The sequence below is a fragment of the Halichoerus grypus genome, chromosome 2, assembly GCF_964656455.1.
Source record: "Halichoerus grypus chromosome 2, mHalGry1.hap1.1, whole genome shotgun sequence".
NCBI classification, from domain to species: domain Eukaryota; kingdom Metazoa; phylum Chordata; class Mammalia; order Carnivora; family Phocidae; genus Halichoerus; species Halichoerus grypus.
This window is the reverse complement of record NC_135713.1, coordinates 11,527,747-11,545,845: the sequence shown is the minus strand read 5'-3', so window position 1 is coordinate 11,545,845 and position 18,099 is coordinate 11,527,747. Positions and strand designations below refer to the sequence as shown.

General features: G+C 46.1%; 1 protein-coding gene across 10 annotated transcripts in view; it reads right to left on the bottom strand.

Annotated features, from left to right (window-relative positions):
* TRIO (trio Rho guanine nucleotide exchange factor) overlaps positions 1–18,099 on the bottom strand; it is a 340,046-nt gene that overhangs the window by 40,729 nt on the left and 281,218 nt on the right. For all 10 annotated transcript variants that reach the window (XM_078066575.1, XM_078066572.1, XM_078066571.1 and 7 more), the window contains exon 35: positions 646–938. In XM_078066575.1, the coding sequence (XP_077922701.1) occupies positions 646–938 (293 nt within the window). The remainder of the gene's footprint in view (positions 1–645; positions 939–18,099) is intronic.

Sequence of the window (18,099 nt, the reverse complement as noted above, 5' to 3'; positions counted from 1 at the left end):
CCCCAAACAAAAAGAAACTTAAAAAAATTCCTGGCTGACCGATAGACATTTATCTTTAATGACATGGAAATAATGAAGCGTTCATTGGTTAGCAAACTGAATTCACTGGGTGCTTTCCACTGAGGACAGACAGGAGTATGAGTATGGGGGGGGACGCACACACTCCTCCAGTCCTTCCATGTCTGAAGTTGGTGCTCGGCTGCACAGGGCCGCGCCATGGTTTAGGGACTGCTTAGACCTGCAGCATCGAACGGCACCCCCCGCTTGTCTGTGGCACGTGAACAGAAGGGCTAGGTGGCACAGCGCCCCGTTCCTTCTAACAGGCCTGGGGGTGCCCATACCTGGGGGGCTGAGCGGGGGGGGGGGGAGGTGCAGAGGCCCACTGTCCTCCGAGCTCTTTCTCAGAAGCCACCACGGGTCCTGACCATGTTAACGTGGAGCTGCTATGGGGACAGCTTGTCCCCACCGATCCCAACGGTCTGCTGACAAGGGATTTAAGGAGCAGACAGTCCCAGGGACCTATGGAAACAGAACCAAAGTAGTGTGTTCACGAGAGGAAGCTATTCCTATGACCGCAGGGGAAACCGGCGGGCCCGGTGGGTGGCCCTGCCTGGTGAATGGGCTCCAGCCGAGCGGGGCTCTGACCTCTTCGACGGTCTCGTCCTGCGGGGTGGCCGCGCTGTCGTCCGAGTCCTTCTGCGAGCCGGCGTCGGCGCTCTTGCGGACCTCCCTGCTCTTCTTGTGCTTGTGCGCCAGCTTCTTGACGTGCCCATCAGCCTTCCCGCTGCTCAGCCGCCGCACTGGGCTCGTCAGCCACTTGCGCAGCGTGTTTCCGGGCCGCTTGGGCCCCGGGGAGCTCTGGGCCCCCATCATGTGGGGCTGCAGAGAAGCCACCGAGGCCGGCGGGCTGGCGTCGTTACTGGAGACGGACAGCGAGTCTGAAGGACAAGAGAGACACAGCAGGTTTGACTGAACGGCCCACAGAGAATCCTCCCAACGTCGCCGACAGGCTGTCGCGGCAGAGCCGGGCTGCGTGTGGCGTGCAGGGGGCGCCCAGCTGTGCCTGCCCACGCGCCACCTGCAGGGCGGACCTGTTCGAGGCCGAGGTCCATCTCTCACGCACACACCTTTCAAAGCGGGCCCAAACCTGAGCTGTTCCCAGTGATACTCTTCTCAAGATGTACTGTTCCCTCCAAAAACCGCAAGTTACCAATGCCGAAGGCCAGTGTCATCATCACAGACTGCAAATGTCATCATCACTTAAAATATCACAGGGCTCAGAAGACAGAATTTTAAAATTATTTTCATCCACTTTCTTGATAAACAAAAGCTATGAAAGAAGATTTTAAAGGAAATTAAAAACGAATCCTGACAAAGGAATGTATTAGTTTGACTGAACACAAGTACAACCCCGTGTCAACCTGTGCGTGCACGCACCCAAATCTGTACGGATTTGACCTGGTCAGACTTTGGGACAAATGGCACCCATCTGGGAGCTGTGTCAAGAGCAAAGTCCGCGGCTGTGAAGGGGTAGAGCCTGGCTGGTCTGGGGGAGAGCCAGCCTGTGGCCAGACTCTGAGCTACGCTGGAGTCCGTATCTCTGTGCGCAACCTTGAAGTGACTTCACGTCGAAATACCAGCAGCAATTAACAAAAACAACAACACATTTTTAAAAGAAATGTGAGGGGAAGCCTTCCTCAAATAACCAAAATGCTTTACAGAAAATATATCCAAATGAATCTTCTCACTGGATCTCAAAAATCTAGTCAACCCTGAAGTGATGATTTTTCAGGAGGAAAAAAGAGATATAAAAAAGCTTAGGAAACAGTGGTGCTCACCAAATCCATGCAGTTATGAGGCATTACTTTACAAACGGAAAACCAGTGACCCTGGACACTGCGCTTGGCCTTTTCCTGAGTACTTGACTCTAGGGTGTCACCCCCGTGGAATGGAATAAAACGTTTTACACTTTAAGAAATGGAATGAGGAAGAAGATCATTCACTATGCTTGTTACTTTCTTAAATCTTTTGAAGCCTTAAAAATATATTAAAATTAATCTTGGAGAAGATCCTATCGTACGGACACCTGTATTTGCTTTATTTACCTCTGTGGCACTGGAGACCATCATGCACTGCAGTTACAAAGCAGGAGCACTAATCCCTCCCAATCCTGTGATTATACGCAAGAGAGTCCACAGCAGTTTCCCACTCACGCTCCAGATGCTGGGACGAGACAGTGGATCCCTGTCTCACTGCCCTGGACTAAGCCTTGCACGGGTAGAGGGTATAATCTTCCATAAACAGCAGGATCACTCATTCTTAAAAATCTAGATTTTCTCAGAGCCAGACTTTGGTTTCAAAACCAATCAATACAGATACAGTATTTTGTTGAAGAGTAAAAAACTTTTTGGTCTGTGTGTATATACATACATAAATGTATGTGTATATGTACTTATTCATTTCTTTCTATCTTTAGTTTTAACTTTATTTTAAGATGAGAGTCACTACCACGCTTCCGTATCACTCCCCTTTTCCTCAGGTACTGTCTGGAGGAGAGGCAGGAGAGCACAGAACCACTGAGGTGGTAACATGCACACTCTAAGTACTTCCCAGAAACCTTCTCAGGTGCTGATTTAGGATAAAGGGCAAAGAGGGAAACAGTGCCCGGGAATTCTTGTGGAAGGACAATAAGAAAGACAAAAAGAAGAGGAAGGTCTGGATAATCTACACACCAAATGATAATTAATTAATTAATTTTTAAAGATTTATTTCAGATAGAACATGAGCGGGAGAGGCTGAATCTCAAGCTGACTCTGAGCTGAGCACAGAGCCCAACCTGGGGCTCAATCCCACGACCTTGAGATCAAGACCTGAGCTGAAACCAAGAGCTGGCTGCTTAACTGACTGAGCCACTCAGGCGCCCCAATAATTTATTTAATTGAAGTTTTTTTTTTTAAAGTTCCAACTATTAGCAAGCATCTGTGCTAGCCACAGCAGGTGACATTTTTCAGTCATTTACTGTGCTGGGACTTGGAGCCGAGCCCTGTACCTGCCACTTAACGGGAGGAATAAAACCTTCCTTCGCCCATGGGATCCACCATGCAGTGTTTTCTAGGACCACGTAACTATTAGGCCGGACTATGACACATGATGTAAGTGAGTACCAACTCTGTTGGAGGTTGAGAAGGGGAATCGAGTGGAAGGATCACGGAAGGCTTCGTGAAGGAGGCAGCACTGAAGCTGGCCTTCGAATGAGCTGAGCTTGAATAACCCATGTAACCAGATCATGAGAACATCAGCTCCCTGAGGGCAGGGGCCTCATCTGCTTTGTTACCTGCGGTACTCCCCAGGCCTGCCACGGTGCCTGCCACACGGTAGGCACCTATTATCTATCAAACGGAAACATTAGAAATCCCCAGCCCCAAGAAGAAGAGCCAGCTCAATCACTGCCCATATCTGTAGGACAATCTTGTCTTTGATGTACGTTCGTCCAGCTGGATAATGGCACCAGACAAAGGACTGTGGAGGTGGTGCACAGCTGGAGGCCGGACACATCCTGGGCTGGCCAACCTCTGATGAGCTGTCACCGACGGAGCCCACCGTGCCTTGTGTGAGCCGAGGGGGGCAGGAAAGAGACTGAGGCCCACTTACTGTAATACAACCCAATCAATGCCAGGTCTTCACATTCCTAAGCAGAATACTCACACATTACGAGTAATGGGGAGCACCACCTGAGCCCACGAACGAACCTCACCTGTGTTCCATGCCCAAAAGTGAGAATTTGAGGGACCGTGGCACAGGAGAGCACATCACATGAATCCTAAGTGAGATGGGGACGCCCACTGGAATTCTGACAGGCTCTGTCCACCAAAGCCGTAGGGCCACTGGGAAGTGGACGAGAGCATGGTGGGCGGGAACGCAGGGCAGTCCCCCGAAGCATAAGGACATCTCCTCCGGTCAGCAGACCCAGCATGCCCTCAGGAGGCATCAATAACATTTTGTGGGAGCCGGCTGGCTTTACAAGGATCACTCCCCCAGGGCATTCTAGCCTTGCCTGGAGAGGAGCTGGTGGTTGTAAAAATGGCTCAAGAAGAACAACGGGAGATGTCATTTTCTCTGTGGGCTCAGCTGCATTGGGTTTGGTTCTTTGCATTTTGGGAAGTAGGTTCAAAAGAGAGTTCCTCCTCACCTGGCAGGTCAGGCATGATAAACACGGCCTGGACGTTCCCTCCCAGACCCAGGAAGGAGGCAGAGCTGCCCAAGGCCAGAGCTCACCTGTGATGAATGCTGTTCTGAAAGGGAGAGCAGTTCTCTTCCTGAGCTGCTGTTTATCAAACCACTTAATGACATTGTTTCACTTTACTGGAATGTTTAGGACTTAGAAAAATCTAGCAGCTATTACAAACTAAGAAGAAAATTTTACTGAATTTTAAGTGCATTGTTTTAGGTGTTGTTTTAAGTAATCTCAACACCCAGTGTGGGGCTTGAACTCATGACCCAGAGATCAAGAGTCGCATGCTCTACTGATTGAGCCAGCCAGGCGCCCCTATACAATGTTGTTGAATTTTAAATTTTACCTGGGAAAACAATGTCATTTCAGAAGTCTGTAAAGGTAGAGGGAAACTTTCTTCATCTGTCTCTAGGATTAGCAGATACTTTATCTAGTGCAGATCTGATACATTATCTTTCCATTTTGTCTTTAATAGTAATGCTCAATTCTTCACCTGTTTGACACTCTCCAAGAAAAACAACAAATTGTTGTGTTTTTTTTTATAATACATAAACGTTTTTACCCAAATCTATGGATTCTAATAGACCATTTTATGCTCTTCACTGGATTGTGACATAATGCATAAATCAGAAATTTAAAAAGTTAAAAATTATTTAAACTTAATATACTTATTAATAGAATGAAATAAAGGGCCTATTTTTTTAGTTAAGTGAAGAAGAGACTTTAACCACTCGACCAACTGCTCTGCTGCAAATTTGAAAGTAAACATGTCCTAATGGTACCTAGTGGAACTAAGGTCTTTAATGCTATTGGGCACGAGGTGAGCATAAGTCACAAAACAAACACAGGGCTTAGAAGGTCTCCTTGGGAAGACCTTAAATTACTGGTCCGCACACAGGTGCCTTTCCCAGAAGAGTTCCTGGTGGCTGTGATGTGCTGAGTCGGCAGTGTCCTGCCCAGGTACAAACACTGCGCAGGCAGGCCCCCTCCTCTCAAACCTCACCTTTGTGCTTGGATTAGACTGCGCATGGCTCAGGCCAGTAACAAGAGTAACCCCCAGACGGAGGGCCCTATGGCCCCAGCTCTGTATAACCATTTCATGCCAGTACTTTCCCAGCTGGGTAACTGTCAAGACAGGAAGCCAACCGTGATCTCAGACTCCAGGCTTCACGTGGGCAGGCACTGGGTCTGGTTTGTTCACAACTACGTGTCCAGCTGCCAACAGGATGTCTGGCACATCCTCGGAGCTTAGTAAGTAAGTATATGCTGAGTAAATGACAAATGCATGCGTGAGCAAGTCGATTACCAATGACGGGCTAGCTCACCGACTAAGCATATTGCCTGGTAACTTAAGTTGACCACAGTGAATGGTCATATCCTGACTTGGTGGTATATACATTAGTTGTAAGGGGAGCTCCAAGTAACATCTAATCTTAGCCAAGTTCACCAGTTTGTAAATCACTTACTTACAAGATGGTAATTCAGAGTGGACTGAGGCTATTCTTGTAATGACCTGCCCTACATGACGATTTCTTGCAAGGCAGAGGCAGGCCCAGGAGCCACTGGTGAGGGTACTGTGCACGTGAACAGCACCCATCATGCATGGTGGGGGCCAGGGGACAGAAAGAGGGTTCAGGACCGAATCGACCTGAGAAGTATGATGGAAACTCATTTGTCACTCAGAGAAACTGCATCTGTTCCTGTTTCCACCTTCACTTACTGTGTCTTGCCTTCCCCTCAACTCCTAACTTCTTGGAAGAGAAAAAGACTCAACGCTCAGGACCGCTGCTTTCTCACCCCATCCCCAGCCTTCCCACCCCCAAGAATGGCTGCAGTCACATCATGTCTGGTTTGGGGATGTGTGTTCCTCTTTTCAGCTTGGGGAAACTCCACCGATTCAAGGTCCAGAGGGAGGGTCAATTATGCGTGGCAGAAGGAATTCTGGATTTTTGTCAAAGGGTCTCAGCCTGAGCCCGGTTCTTCCACTCAACATCCATGACCCCAGGCCGACATTCTGGCGCCTGGATTTCCTCATCGTACAGGCCTATCACAGGATCGCATGAAATAATGGAGTTAATGAGCTTTATAAACTGTAAAGTGCTATTTACAAAGGTAGGATGGTTGAGGCAACCTTCTCCAGGACTCCTCCATAGTACAGGACTTCCTGCTATACTGTATTTATGCAACTGCGAGCACCCAGATAACGGGGACTCGGGGTAACCATCTTGGTAATCACAAGCCTCTCCTGATGACCAGGGCATCCTCAAAATCATTTTGAGATGAAGGATGAATGAAGGAACCCAGATGGATTACTTCACTTTCTTCCCATTTGTTTTTAAAAACTTGTCCCATATGAAGAAGAAAAAGCAGCATAAGGAGATGCCATCAGCCCATCACAGTCTTTTAAAAAGGCACTCGCGCGTATACATGAGGAAGCCATCTGTGGCCTGCTGAAGCCTAAGAGAGGGAATCAATTCAGGTTTATCTCTTCTTGTTTGGAGGGGAAAAGCAAGACTTTGGTTTAGCAACTTCTTTGCTAAAGTCAGAGTTCACACAGAGTCCATGCTAGATTTCTTCTTAAAAAAAGGGAAGCAACTCAAGAAAGGAGGGAAGGCAGGAGTGCTAACCCTCCGCCCCTTGCAGGAAGGAGTCGCACCCGTGAGCACACAGAACACTGAGACTGGGGCGAAGATGAATCGCCTTCTCGTCCCAGTCACTAAATCTGAGACATCTGTGATTAATAAAGCACTTTTTTTTTATTGTAAGAAAAAAAGGAGAAAGGACCATATCCTGCTAGTTGCAGACTAAGAAGGATCACATTTCATTTCAGCCCTCTCCCTGTTCTACGATGGTAGGAAGTCTCGGGATGTTTATAATCCTGCAGTGCTGAGTGAGCCTGTGGACAGAACGAAGAACACCAGCCCCTGGAGTGGGAAACGGTTCCTTGAAACCCTGGCATTCCCTCAAGGCACTCCTACGGCCTTTCTTCCTTTTCTGTCCCCACGGTACAGGGCAGAGAGGTCTGTTGTTTGTTCACACTGTCTCTGCAGAGTTTAAAGCCTGCTTTACCTTCAAGTGAGCCCTTTCCAGATGAATAGTCATTCAAAAGCAATGGGGCCAGGTTCTAGCCCCGTCCCGTCAGGTCCTGGGCTGGGTACCGGACCAGGCCTTCAGTTTTCTGATTGTGGAGTGACAGTGAGTCCTCCCCAGGCTGCTGGGAGGACAGGAACGAACATGGTCTTTGTAAAATCACAGTCTGACACAAACAGGAGGCAATCCTCCTATTTGTGCACAGAAACAATTTGCAGGAGGCACACGGTGGGGAGGGAGGCCCCCCTGGGCCAGGCACAGGAAGAAGGGACGGTTAGGACAGCAAAGGCCTGATCTCTCCTGGGTGGCCGGCGCCGCAGCACCTCACCACACGCTGCCCATCTGCAGAGACAGGCACCCCTCACTCCACATAATGTCACACAGACGCGCACGTGGGACCAGCGCTGATAGCCGCGTCACGTCTGATGAGGCATGACTGCCACACAGATGCATACACTCAATCCTGGGAGACTTTCCAATAAACTGCTGGCTCACGTTTCAAATCCTCCTGCACAGAGTGTCCCAGAACGACTGTAGATCATTTTGAAGGAAGATATTCCCATCTTTCTGTCCATTGTACATGCTCAAAAATCCCTGTCAAATGAACAATGCAGTGATGTCTTGATACATCCTCTAACCAGGATCAACCTAACTCAGAGCTCAGCACCCTTCCAGGGCAAACCGCTAATTTATAATTCTAGTTATAAGGACGTGAAGCAATGTTTCTTCAGTAGTTATTGCTAGAGAAAGATTACGTGCTAAAGGAAGATAATTTAAGGCCACTTCGGGGCAGCTGCTTCTCATGTCTGAAAATAATTCCATCAGACTATTTCAGAACAGACTGGGCAGGGTTTAATCAGGTCCACCTGGTCTTCGGCAGTTTCTCAAGCCTCTTGTCAAGAATTCAACACAGGAAATCACATTTTAATTTAGGAGATTCTTGTACCATACCAGGAAGGTCTCAATGTACAGAAAATCAGATCTAAAAATTTACTTGATGGAGCAAAGAAGAAGTTGCTTGCTTATGGTTGCTGATTGGGTTGGTTCAAATATGCCAGAGCAAAATTTTCTCAGTAAACGACTATCATCTCTATACTTTTCAAACTGGCTTTTAATTCCCTGCTTTTGGAATCAAGGTAACATCTTTTTGGAATGGGGGGGACAAAAAAGGCCATAATACACTAGAAATCCTCTTGAAGATCACATAAAAAGTGAGCTAATCAGTAAATTATTCTCTCAGATGCGTTTCTAGGGATTGCATCTCTGTATCACACAGCGATTACAATGACCTACACAGGCTAAGCGTGTTAATTTATGACGATGATGAGGGAGACGAAGCTGGGGTGTTACTGGGGGGAACTTCACGTACTGAAGGGGAAACTGACCTGCCCAAGGAGAGTTACACTTTTGGCGGTTCAGAATACTGGAGCAAGTATTTTTATGATATTTTTCCAAACTGAAGTCTATATTCTATTCGTAAGTATCTGCAAACTTCTCTTGATTGCTTTCTTTTTCATTCCAGTTACCTCACTCTTATCTACGTTCCACTCATCTTGTATGTGCATCCGCATTAGTAACGATGCACTGGGGGTTGAGACACACAGTGGACGCGCACCCTCAGGCAGTTATCTGCTGCCCCCCACACACCTATGTTCCGGTGTCCCGCATTTCCAGGGTTTCACTCTGGCCTGAAACTGTCACACAAATTCACGGTAACACAGGAAATAATCTTTTTAAAGTGAGAAGCTGTACGGAGGTAGTGAGTGGCACTACAGTCTGCGGAGTGGTAATGAGTGGAAACTGTGGCGAGAACAACAGAAGCAAATTTGCAAGGGGAGTCCTTAAGGCAAAATGTGAGCTCTGTATTTGCTTTCAAAGATGAAGGAAACACAGAAAACATGAAGAGAAAGATTAAACTCCTGAATTTTTTTTTTTTTTTAAATAATCCCTAGATTCACCCGGAGGTCCAGCATAGCACTCTAATGAAGAACACATGGTCTTTGCGGCCTGAGAAAATGCACATAAATGACCAGCACATTCACCCCTCCCTGTGCAGCCCCCTTCCACGAATTCACACTAGTGTTCACTAGCAGCCCACCTCAGGGGACCCCTGAATGGAAGAACACAATGTAATCACTGGCATCAATTAACAGACTCAACTAGAAACAACTGGACTCGAAGAGAAACAATCTCTCCAACCTGTCTCTTGGGAGGTTGAAAGCAAGGCTGTGTGGGGACAGAAAGCACAGTGTCCCTGTCAGGTGCTCAGGGAGCCACGTCATGAACAAAGAATGGCTTCTCACCACCACATAGCACGTGGGGCAACAGAGACACAAGGGTTGTAACCTCTATCTAACCAGACATGCATGCAAACGGAAGTCGCACGTGCAAATTTTGCTCTTTTGACTCTTAGAGAAATCTCTAAATGCTCTTTATTCTTAATGTGGTTTCTGAAAACGCTTAAAACATTACATAATCACTGGAAAACGTGGCTATGTCAACAAATGCAGAACTACAAGCATCATTTTCCCTCTCGAATTCATTCCTGGGAGGGGAATGCTAACCTGTCAGAATTTCTAGTCAGGAAAGCATCTCATCTTAAAGATCTTTCTCAGGCGCCGAGTGGCTCAGTCGTTAACCGTCTGCCTTCGGCTCAGGTCATGATCCCAGGGTCCTGGGATCGAGCCCCACATCAGGCTCCCTGCTCGGCGGGAAGCCTGCTCTCCCTCTCCCACTCCCCCTGCTTGTGATCCTGCTCTCGCTGTGTCTCTGTCAAATAAATAAATAAAATCTTAAAAAAAAAAAAAGATCTTTCTCCACGTGAATTTCAACACTTGAATTTCCATAAGGAAACCCTAAGAAACTAAATAAAAATGAAAGCAGATGGCATAATCCTTGGCTTGGCTAATCAGATGAACAGGATATCACATACTGCCAAAGTGGAAATTTGAAAACTCCTCAGAAATGAAATAATAGAGTCATTTTTGATAGTGGAAAACACAAAGGATGGATTAGTCTGGATCAATGTAAGGAATTTAATACAAATCTAGTGAATGGAGTTATCCATGCCCTGAACAAAGAAGGCCCTGGCTCACTGGCTGGATCAGGAATGCTCTAGGGACAAGGAGATCTGTGGCTGGTGACAGTTCATCACCAGGCTGGCTTCTAGGAAGAGGTGAGCTAGGAAGCCGTCGTATGTTGAGACCGGGACACTGGGAGAGGGAAGCATAGTGATGGTCAAGGTTGAATGCTACAGTGTGCCTTGCTGATCTGACACCCCCTTCCAGGGTGGTGGGGGAGAACCGGGCACGTGTGGGTTGACCGCTCGCCTGAGGCAGACATCCACACACGGGAAACCACACTGTTATAAAACCCAACTATGTTGTCAGAGAGTACTTGTCTTCTTTTTAAACCCCGTTTTTATGTTGGGGCTTATTTCTTTATGTGAACCTCCTCTGCCCGGGACAAATGCTAGCTTTGTTGGAGGAGAGCTTCTAGCCCATATTCCTTTTTTCTCCGGAAAACAGGGCCGTTTTCTTTGCCTTTTACATGAGTTAGCTCTTGAAATATATTTTTTGGGAGATGAACAGCAGGCTTTTCTGCAACCAAAAGCCTAAGGTGTCACAAGGGGAAAAGAAATCCCCAAGGAGCTATCTTGCCAGTGATGACAGGGAGGGGATTTCATTCCTGACTTTTACACAAGGACAAAAACAGATGTTTAAAGATATCCTTGCTGGATGGAAGAAAGACAGTTTTTGAAAAAACTGCAAAAAAAAAAAAAAAAAGAGAGAGAGAGAGAGACCGGAGAAACACACACAAATCCTGCAAGCTGCAGACATTTATGTCTACCAGAGTTTTCTGACACCTTCCAGCCTGGCCCCCACTCTCCTGATGTACATGGCTCTCTAGCAACACTGGCTGGGAAATCAGAATGAAAGGCCGTGTAGCATCAGCACTCACACGGAAAGTTCTCCAGCCATCGAGTGGCCCCACTGCGCACACAGAGCCCCACCGTGCCGCTCCATGTGAAGTCCTGGGCAGCAGGGGCCAACGGGGCAGAAGGGCCTTTGACACCTCACCTGGTTCTACTCACCTGGTTCTACTGCTCTCTCTACACACGTAAACAGAAGCTGTAAGCCCCAGACCAGGCTGCTTCCGTGGAGGGTCTGCAGGAGAGGGCCCTGCATGTGAGTACACAGCCACGCGGCACCACCATGCAGGCGATTAGTGACATCCCGGGGCATGCTGCTCTCGGCCCTGGTCTGCTGACCGCTCAAAAGCAGGAAAACTTCTGAATGCTCCTCTATTTGTTTGGCTTTTTCAGAAGCTGAGAACCTCTGTGTTCCCCAAAAGTCAAATGGCTGTTCTTTCCACAAGCTTAAGATGACTACCACTTACACAAAGAAAGATTATTATAAAAACAAATATCATGTGTTTACTAGATTACTTAGTATTTAGTATACCGCTGACTTAGGGATAATGAGGTTTTTCTCTGAGATAAAATAATGGGTTCTTGATTCTTAATTTCTTCATTTGGGAAGCTATTCCCAGGGCAATACAGCATTTATTATTGCCCTGAATAGATCATCATCATTTAAGGGAATAGAAAGCTAATTTTGGGGGAAATAAGCAATCCTGTGATGCTCACATAACATTCCCTTCATCTGATTCTGCCTTTCAGAGGTTCAAAGACTGCTAAGGAACAGGAATGTTTAACCCATGGGTATAACTGTTCCTGATATGAAACACAAAGTGTTAGCAGTGAAGGATCTAAATCTTATTTGAAGGAAGCTTACATTTGCACTGTATTCTTTATGATGAACGTTTAAGCTTTTGGTTAATGTCTTATTACTTGTTGGAAAAAAATGAAATAAATCAGCCTACCTTCTTACAGAAGAAACCAAAGAGTTTTTTAGGGGGCAATTTATAGATTTCCCAAAAGCTGAAAATGTCTCTAAATGAAGCAGGAGGTACACAAAGACACTCCCATGCAAAATGGCTTAAAAGAACATTCTGTAGTTAGTGGTTTAAACTGCATGATTGATTTGTTGCAGGTGCTGACAGATTTCTCCTCGTTCATATACAAATTTATTATTTTTAAATAAGACTGGATCCAGAATGCCAACATGCAAAAGCCTTTTTCCTACACTCTAGAAAATGCATGAATTGCCTAAGAACATACCTAACTAAAATATGCTATAAGCCATGCAAACCTATGTTTTCATATAGCCACATAACTCATTTCATATAACTGTATACTAAATTTTACATAGCAGTAGGAAGAAAAAAAAAATGGCCTTGGAATGTTCTGCAGTGAGCTTGCCAAGCAGTATCACTCTTCATGTCCTCTTCAACAGCAGTTAGCTGAAGCTTCAGTCTCAAGGGAGTGGAGTATTAGTTTGGAAAGAGTTACAGCCCTGGAGAATGAGGAAATGGATGGTTCCCCCCCAGAAACCACAAAGCAAATATCTAGTACATTATATTTTAGGGTCCCTGGTCATTTGGTTCAAAAATAAAGAAAACATAAAGCCCTAACCAGTTAGGAATCTCTTTCATAATTGTTTTAGTAATACCTCTACCAAAGGCAAAATGCTGCTCTAACTTAAAGCTAAGCACTTGGAAACTGGGATTAAAATGTTAACCACAGTCGAGGAGGCCAAAAGCCCAAGGCGTGCGTACTTAGCAGTCCCCATTGTTACCACCCACTTCCAAGCATGCAAACGGTTAAGGGGCTGCAATCCCAAACTTTGATGTGATGTTATGACAGCTCCCACCCCCACCGCCCTACAAGAACTGAATGGCACTGAATTTTAGTTTTCACATGACCCGTCTGTAATTTCTTGAAAACTGCCCACTCCCGTCCTCGGATATTACATAGCAAAACAATGACAAAAGCCAAAAAACACAAAGAAAAGAGGGTCAGGGCGACTGTATTTGGAGCTGTTCACGTCTCCAACACTGGGGGCGAAACCTCCTCAGCACGGGCCGCTTTCTAAGAATCCGCACGCCTCCCGCCGTGAGTGCCCACGGCCTGTTGTTCAGGCAGCTCGGGCAGCGGAGCATCCACAGGGAGGAGGAGGAAGAAGGAAGGGAGGCCTGGAGTTATTCCAGGGGGGAACAAAAGCCGGCCCGGGGACAAAGGGAATGAAAAGAACGCCTCTGCTATGAACGCCAATTAATGGCACAAAGCCTGTCCTTGGCGTTAATTAGCGCCCCGTGTGACAGAACAGCACAGCCACAGACCGGGAGGGGAGCGGCGGGGGGGTTGGGGGGGCGGCGGGGGCGAGCGCCGGGGGCTGGCTTCCTCCTCAGCGGCAGGCAGACAAAGGGAGAACGTTCAGTGTTTAGCTCTCCGTCACAACAGGCACACTGCCTTCCTGTTATCAAAGGCTCCCTCATTCCCGTGTGCTTCCGGGCCACGGGGCCACTCCTGAGAAGACCCCCATGGCTTCAAGAGATGGAAGGGGGGGTGGCCCTCGGGCCTTGGGCCGGTGGCCGTGGCTGCGTCGTGGGACAGAAGAACAACTCTGGTCCCGTCATGCTGCCAGGTGCAGGTCCGTTTTCAGGACGGTGTGGCTTGTTCTTAATTTTAACAAGAGGTGACAAGAGAAACCTTCTTCAGCTATGCGTTTGAGAAAATGGACAATGGATACGACTGAGATGGTTTCTCAGGGTCGAATTTTCAAAGGAGAAGTAAAACGTGCGTCATTTCACAGAGGAAAAGACTAGAAGAAAACGGAAATGTGCCCAAACATTATCTGCCAATGTGATCTTTCCCTCCACTGCTCCTTCCATAAATTTTTTTTTTTTTTACTATTAGCGTAGAGTTTCAGAGAAACTGTATGTTTTGGGTTCACATTTGTACGGTGGTTTGATGTGAGGCCTGTAAAAACTGACTGGGAGCATCTGCACTGTGGGTCCCCCCACCCCCACCACGCCCCCAGCCAGTCCTCCGAGACCGGAAGAGGAAATGGGGGGAGTCTCCATGGACTAATTCCCAGGCTCATTACCCCCGCACTCCCAGGCAGCCTACCCTGGGTTTATGGACTTGCTCGCTCACCACGAGGCCAACTTCGAGCACCTGGAGGAAATTCTTCAGAATAAAAAGCCATAAATTTGTGTTCATCCTGAAGTCTGGCTAAAGAAACATGCTTAGAAAGAGCACACAGAGAAGAGAGATCACAGCTGAAGAGCGGGGGCCTGCTCCTTGTCTAGAGAGAAGAAAGGATTCCAGAGCCAGGAAAGGTCATTTTGAATGAAGGCTCCTAACCTGGGACTCTGAGGGAATTTTTCAGTCTGTTTTTAATATTAACTTCGAAGTTTTAATACTTCAGAATTTCATGTTCACCCTAAATAAGGCCAAATAATCTTACGTTTCTTCGCATTTTGGCTGGAAATACATATAAATCCAGTGTGTTCACACGGTTTTGATTTTTGTTCCCTGAAACTATCACCAGAAGCTCAGAGTGACAATTAAATACATCTTTGATTAGTGAAAAGTGAGAAAACAAAATTATTTTTAAAATTGCAGGTTTTTAACCTCACAAAGAAAAAACAGCCTTTAATGTAGTTTTTAGAGAACACAGCCACAGCAGCAGCAAGCAGATGTGTGCGTGTGTCTGCACGTGCATGCACGCATGCATGTGCGTGTGTGCGTGCAGTTGAGTGTGATTCACAAAGATTTAGCCGACATCACACCAGCAGGGGTTGGCGAGGACAGAACACTGGTGGCTGGATTTCTACAGTGACACTATTCCCATTGTATTATCATGCATATCCCGTCTTAAACTGACTCAAAAATACTTAAAGAGCAAAAAAGATTTAAGATAGAATTTAGTTTGCACAGTAACTTGTGTGAAAGGGCTTTCATAGCTGAAACAATACAGTGCTGTGCTAAGCATTTTGGTGGTTTTCCTTCACTCACAGGAAACGGAATGTTCTGTGCACGGGCATCCCTGCTGAGCAGTGGGCAGGGCTGGGAGCCCACGTGCATACTTTCAGAACAGGTGCACACTGTATGTTCCCTGCATTAAGTCTTTCAAATGTTTTCCTTTAATTTATAAAAACAAAAGTTGCATTGGTGAGAATCCACATTCATCAAAAAAGAAACAAGATTTGAAGAGGGTTCAAGGAGAATGATAAGGCACACAGTTCGCTTTGTGTGTCCATCTGTTTAACGTTAAGGGGGATCACTGCACTGTGCTTTTCCTTAGGAGACTATGCACAGGACTGGAATAGATTCCATGTGTCCTATAAAAGGGTATACTTAGTTCAGAATGAGAACAAATTCAACAGTTCCTCTATCTTATCAGTGTAACTGGGCTCTCCCACTGGAACCGTCTTAAAAGATAATTTATAGTTCTTGACCTTACCTAAAACTTGAGTTCTCTTCCTAACAATTGCTTTGCAGTAAAACTCTCCAGGTTTATGGCTGTGTAAGTTATTGGTAATGGCAAGGTCTGCACATAAAACAGGCTTTCATGAAGATTATTCCAAGCAAGAGTAATTCGCATTTGAAGGAGAATGCTTCAGTGACTATGTCAGAAAGCAGAAAAACAGCTTTCCCCCAAGGTACTTCAATAAACGAACCCCCCGATTGCTTGGGGGTCTAAAGAACAGCTTTGCAATCACTCTCTATGATTTGCTGGGTATTTTAAAGTTATTTTGGGATTTATTTCTTGGGTATTACACAAAATCATTTTTCTTTTTCAATCTGATGTACGTCTATTTCCGCATAATCAATTTAATGAGTAGAATCAGAACGTATTAAAATATCACCCTCATATTACATGGTATTCTGGAAATTGTCTTGGAATTGCTGTGAAGGTTTGGGAAGAGATGGACAGTCATATTTCTCCAGAAAAAAAAGAATCAGAATTTTGCTTTCTCTCGTCTATCCTTTACTGTGAATAGATTAGATTTTTTTTTCCCATGAAAATTCCAGTGGACATCAGTTTCTTTCCAAATTTGTGATAGCTTAAAAATTTTGTGGTGACAGCTTGGATAACATCACCTGGACTTTCCATTATCGTCTCAGAACTGCCAGAACAAAACTCTATCTAGGGGAAATGACAGAATAGTGTAACTAACCTCCAGTATCTAAAAAGTTAAGTAATGTCTCTTCAGAAGAATTTCTAAGGAACTAAAATAACACTAGCATTCAAATTCTCTCTATAAAAAGAATGCTATGTCTTCCTGAAATCCATTATCTCTTGGCAAAATTTTTCATTAAAATATTTTGGTCTAAGCTTTGGCGATGCTTACGCTACGTTGGGAGGGGTACGCCACTGTTACTCCCAATATGCAGACAAAGACACGAGGTTCAGAGACATAAGGTAATTTTCTCAAGACCCACAGCTACTGAGCGGCTCAGACTTTAAATCAGACTTTTGATGTTACCAACTTGTTCTTTTTCCTTCACAGACATTATTCTTTTCACTGAAGAGATCTTATGGGTCATCTACTTCCCCCACCCAGTGTGGAACACATAGTGTGCGGTGTCACTAATGGACGCGCCCAGCCTGGACACCGCCAGAGAGGAAGGCCATTCTCAAACAATTTAACAGAACATAAATATGATAAAAGTTAGGGTCGGTGACTTAGAAATGTCTTGATAGCTTTGTGAACAAAAAATACACAGAATATTTATAAAATTAATGTTTATACCAACAAATTCAATATTCACACAGTCAACACTTACTCTTCCGGGGCCCATTAACCAGATAATTTTCTTGTCTTCTTCTGGTATTTCATGAACAAACATGTGAACAGTGCCACTTCCCCTCAGATGCTAAAAGCACATTTTTTGCCGTTTTCCTCCGACTTCCCTCCACCTCATCCCTTCTCTCTTGAGCTCACAATAAACTGGAAGTGCCCAGAAGGCCTCACCTGGTCCCCTTGCGGGTCCCCCTGGCTGCCCACTTCAGAAGCACCGATGTGAGTAACGGCTGGTCGACAGTGGGGGCAAACCTCAGAAGTGCACCAGGCCGGGCCCGAAATCCTGGCAGAAGTCAGCCCTGCCTGTGTGCCAGAGACGGCCTAGTGGGAGACTCACTTTAATGGCTGTACACTCTGGACAGATGTCGAAAGTGGCTGCTGGAAAGCCAGCCTCCTCCAGAGCGCTGCAGGGCAGTTCTGTGGAGACCCGTAGACCTTGTTCCTCCCCTCACTTCATTCTTTTGTATCCTATTGCCTTTTCCTCAACATGGAACTTATCGACTTCTCAAATGACCTTTACAGGAATCACGTTTTCTTGCCTTAAGTCTAGCTGTGTGTGTAAAGCCAGAGCCTGGCACACGCACTCCCTTGAATATACGCGGGTGGTTGCGGAAGCATAACCTTACGTTACCTTATTATATGGCCGCAGTTCCTAAGAGAAGGAACCAGAGAATCTAAACATCAATGCTGGACACTACCGTTTTCTGAAATAGTCTGAACTGCCTCCCCCCAGTTAAACCTGAAACAGACATAAGACCAACTAAAATCATAAGAAGGCAATTTGTGGCATAGATTACTTTAGCCTGTTTACATGCCATTTACAAGAAAGAAAGGATAATCAAAAGCAGTCCCCAGATGTTAAGAATGCCTTACAGCCACGCAATCAATCCACATGACTGCTTCTCGTCCCTTTCTGAGAGCCCCCCCACCGAACAGCCCCCCACAGCCCTCTCTCCCAGGCGGGCAGCAGATAACACATTTCAGCATGAAAGCACAAAACGTTTGTTTCAAAGCATGCAGCAACTGCCCCAGCAGCCCCCTGCAAGAGACCGGCCGGAGGG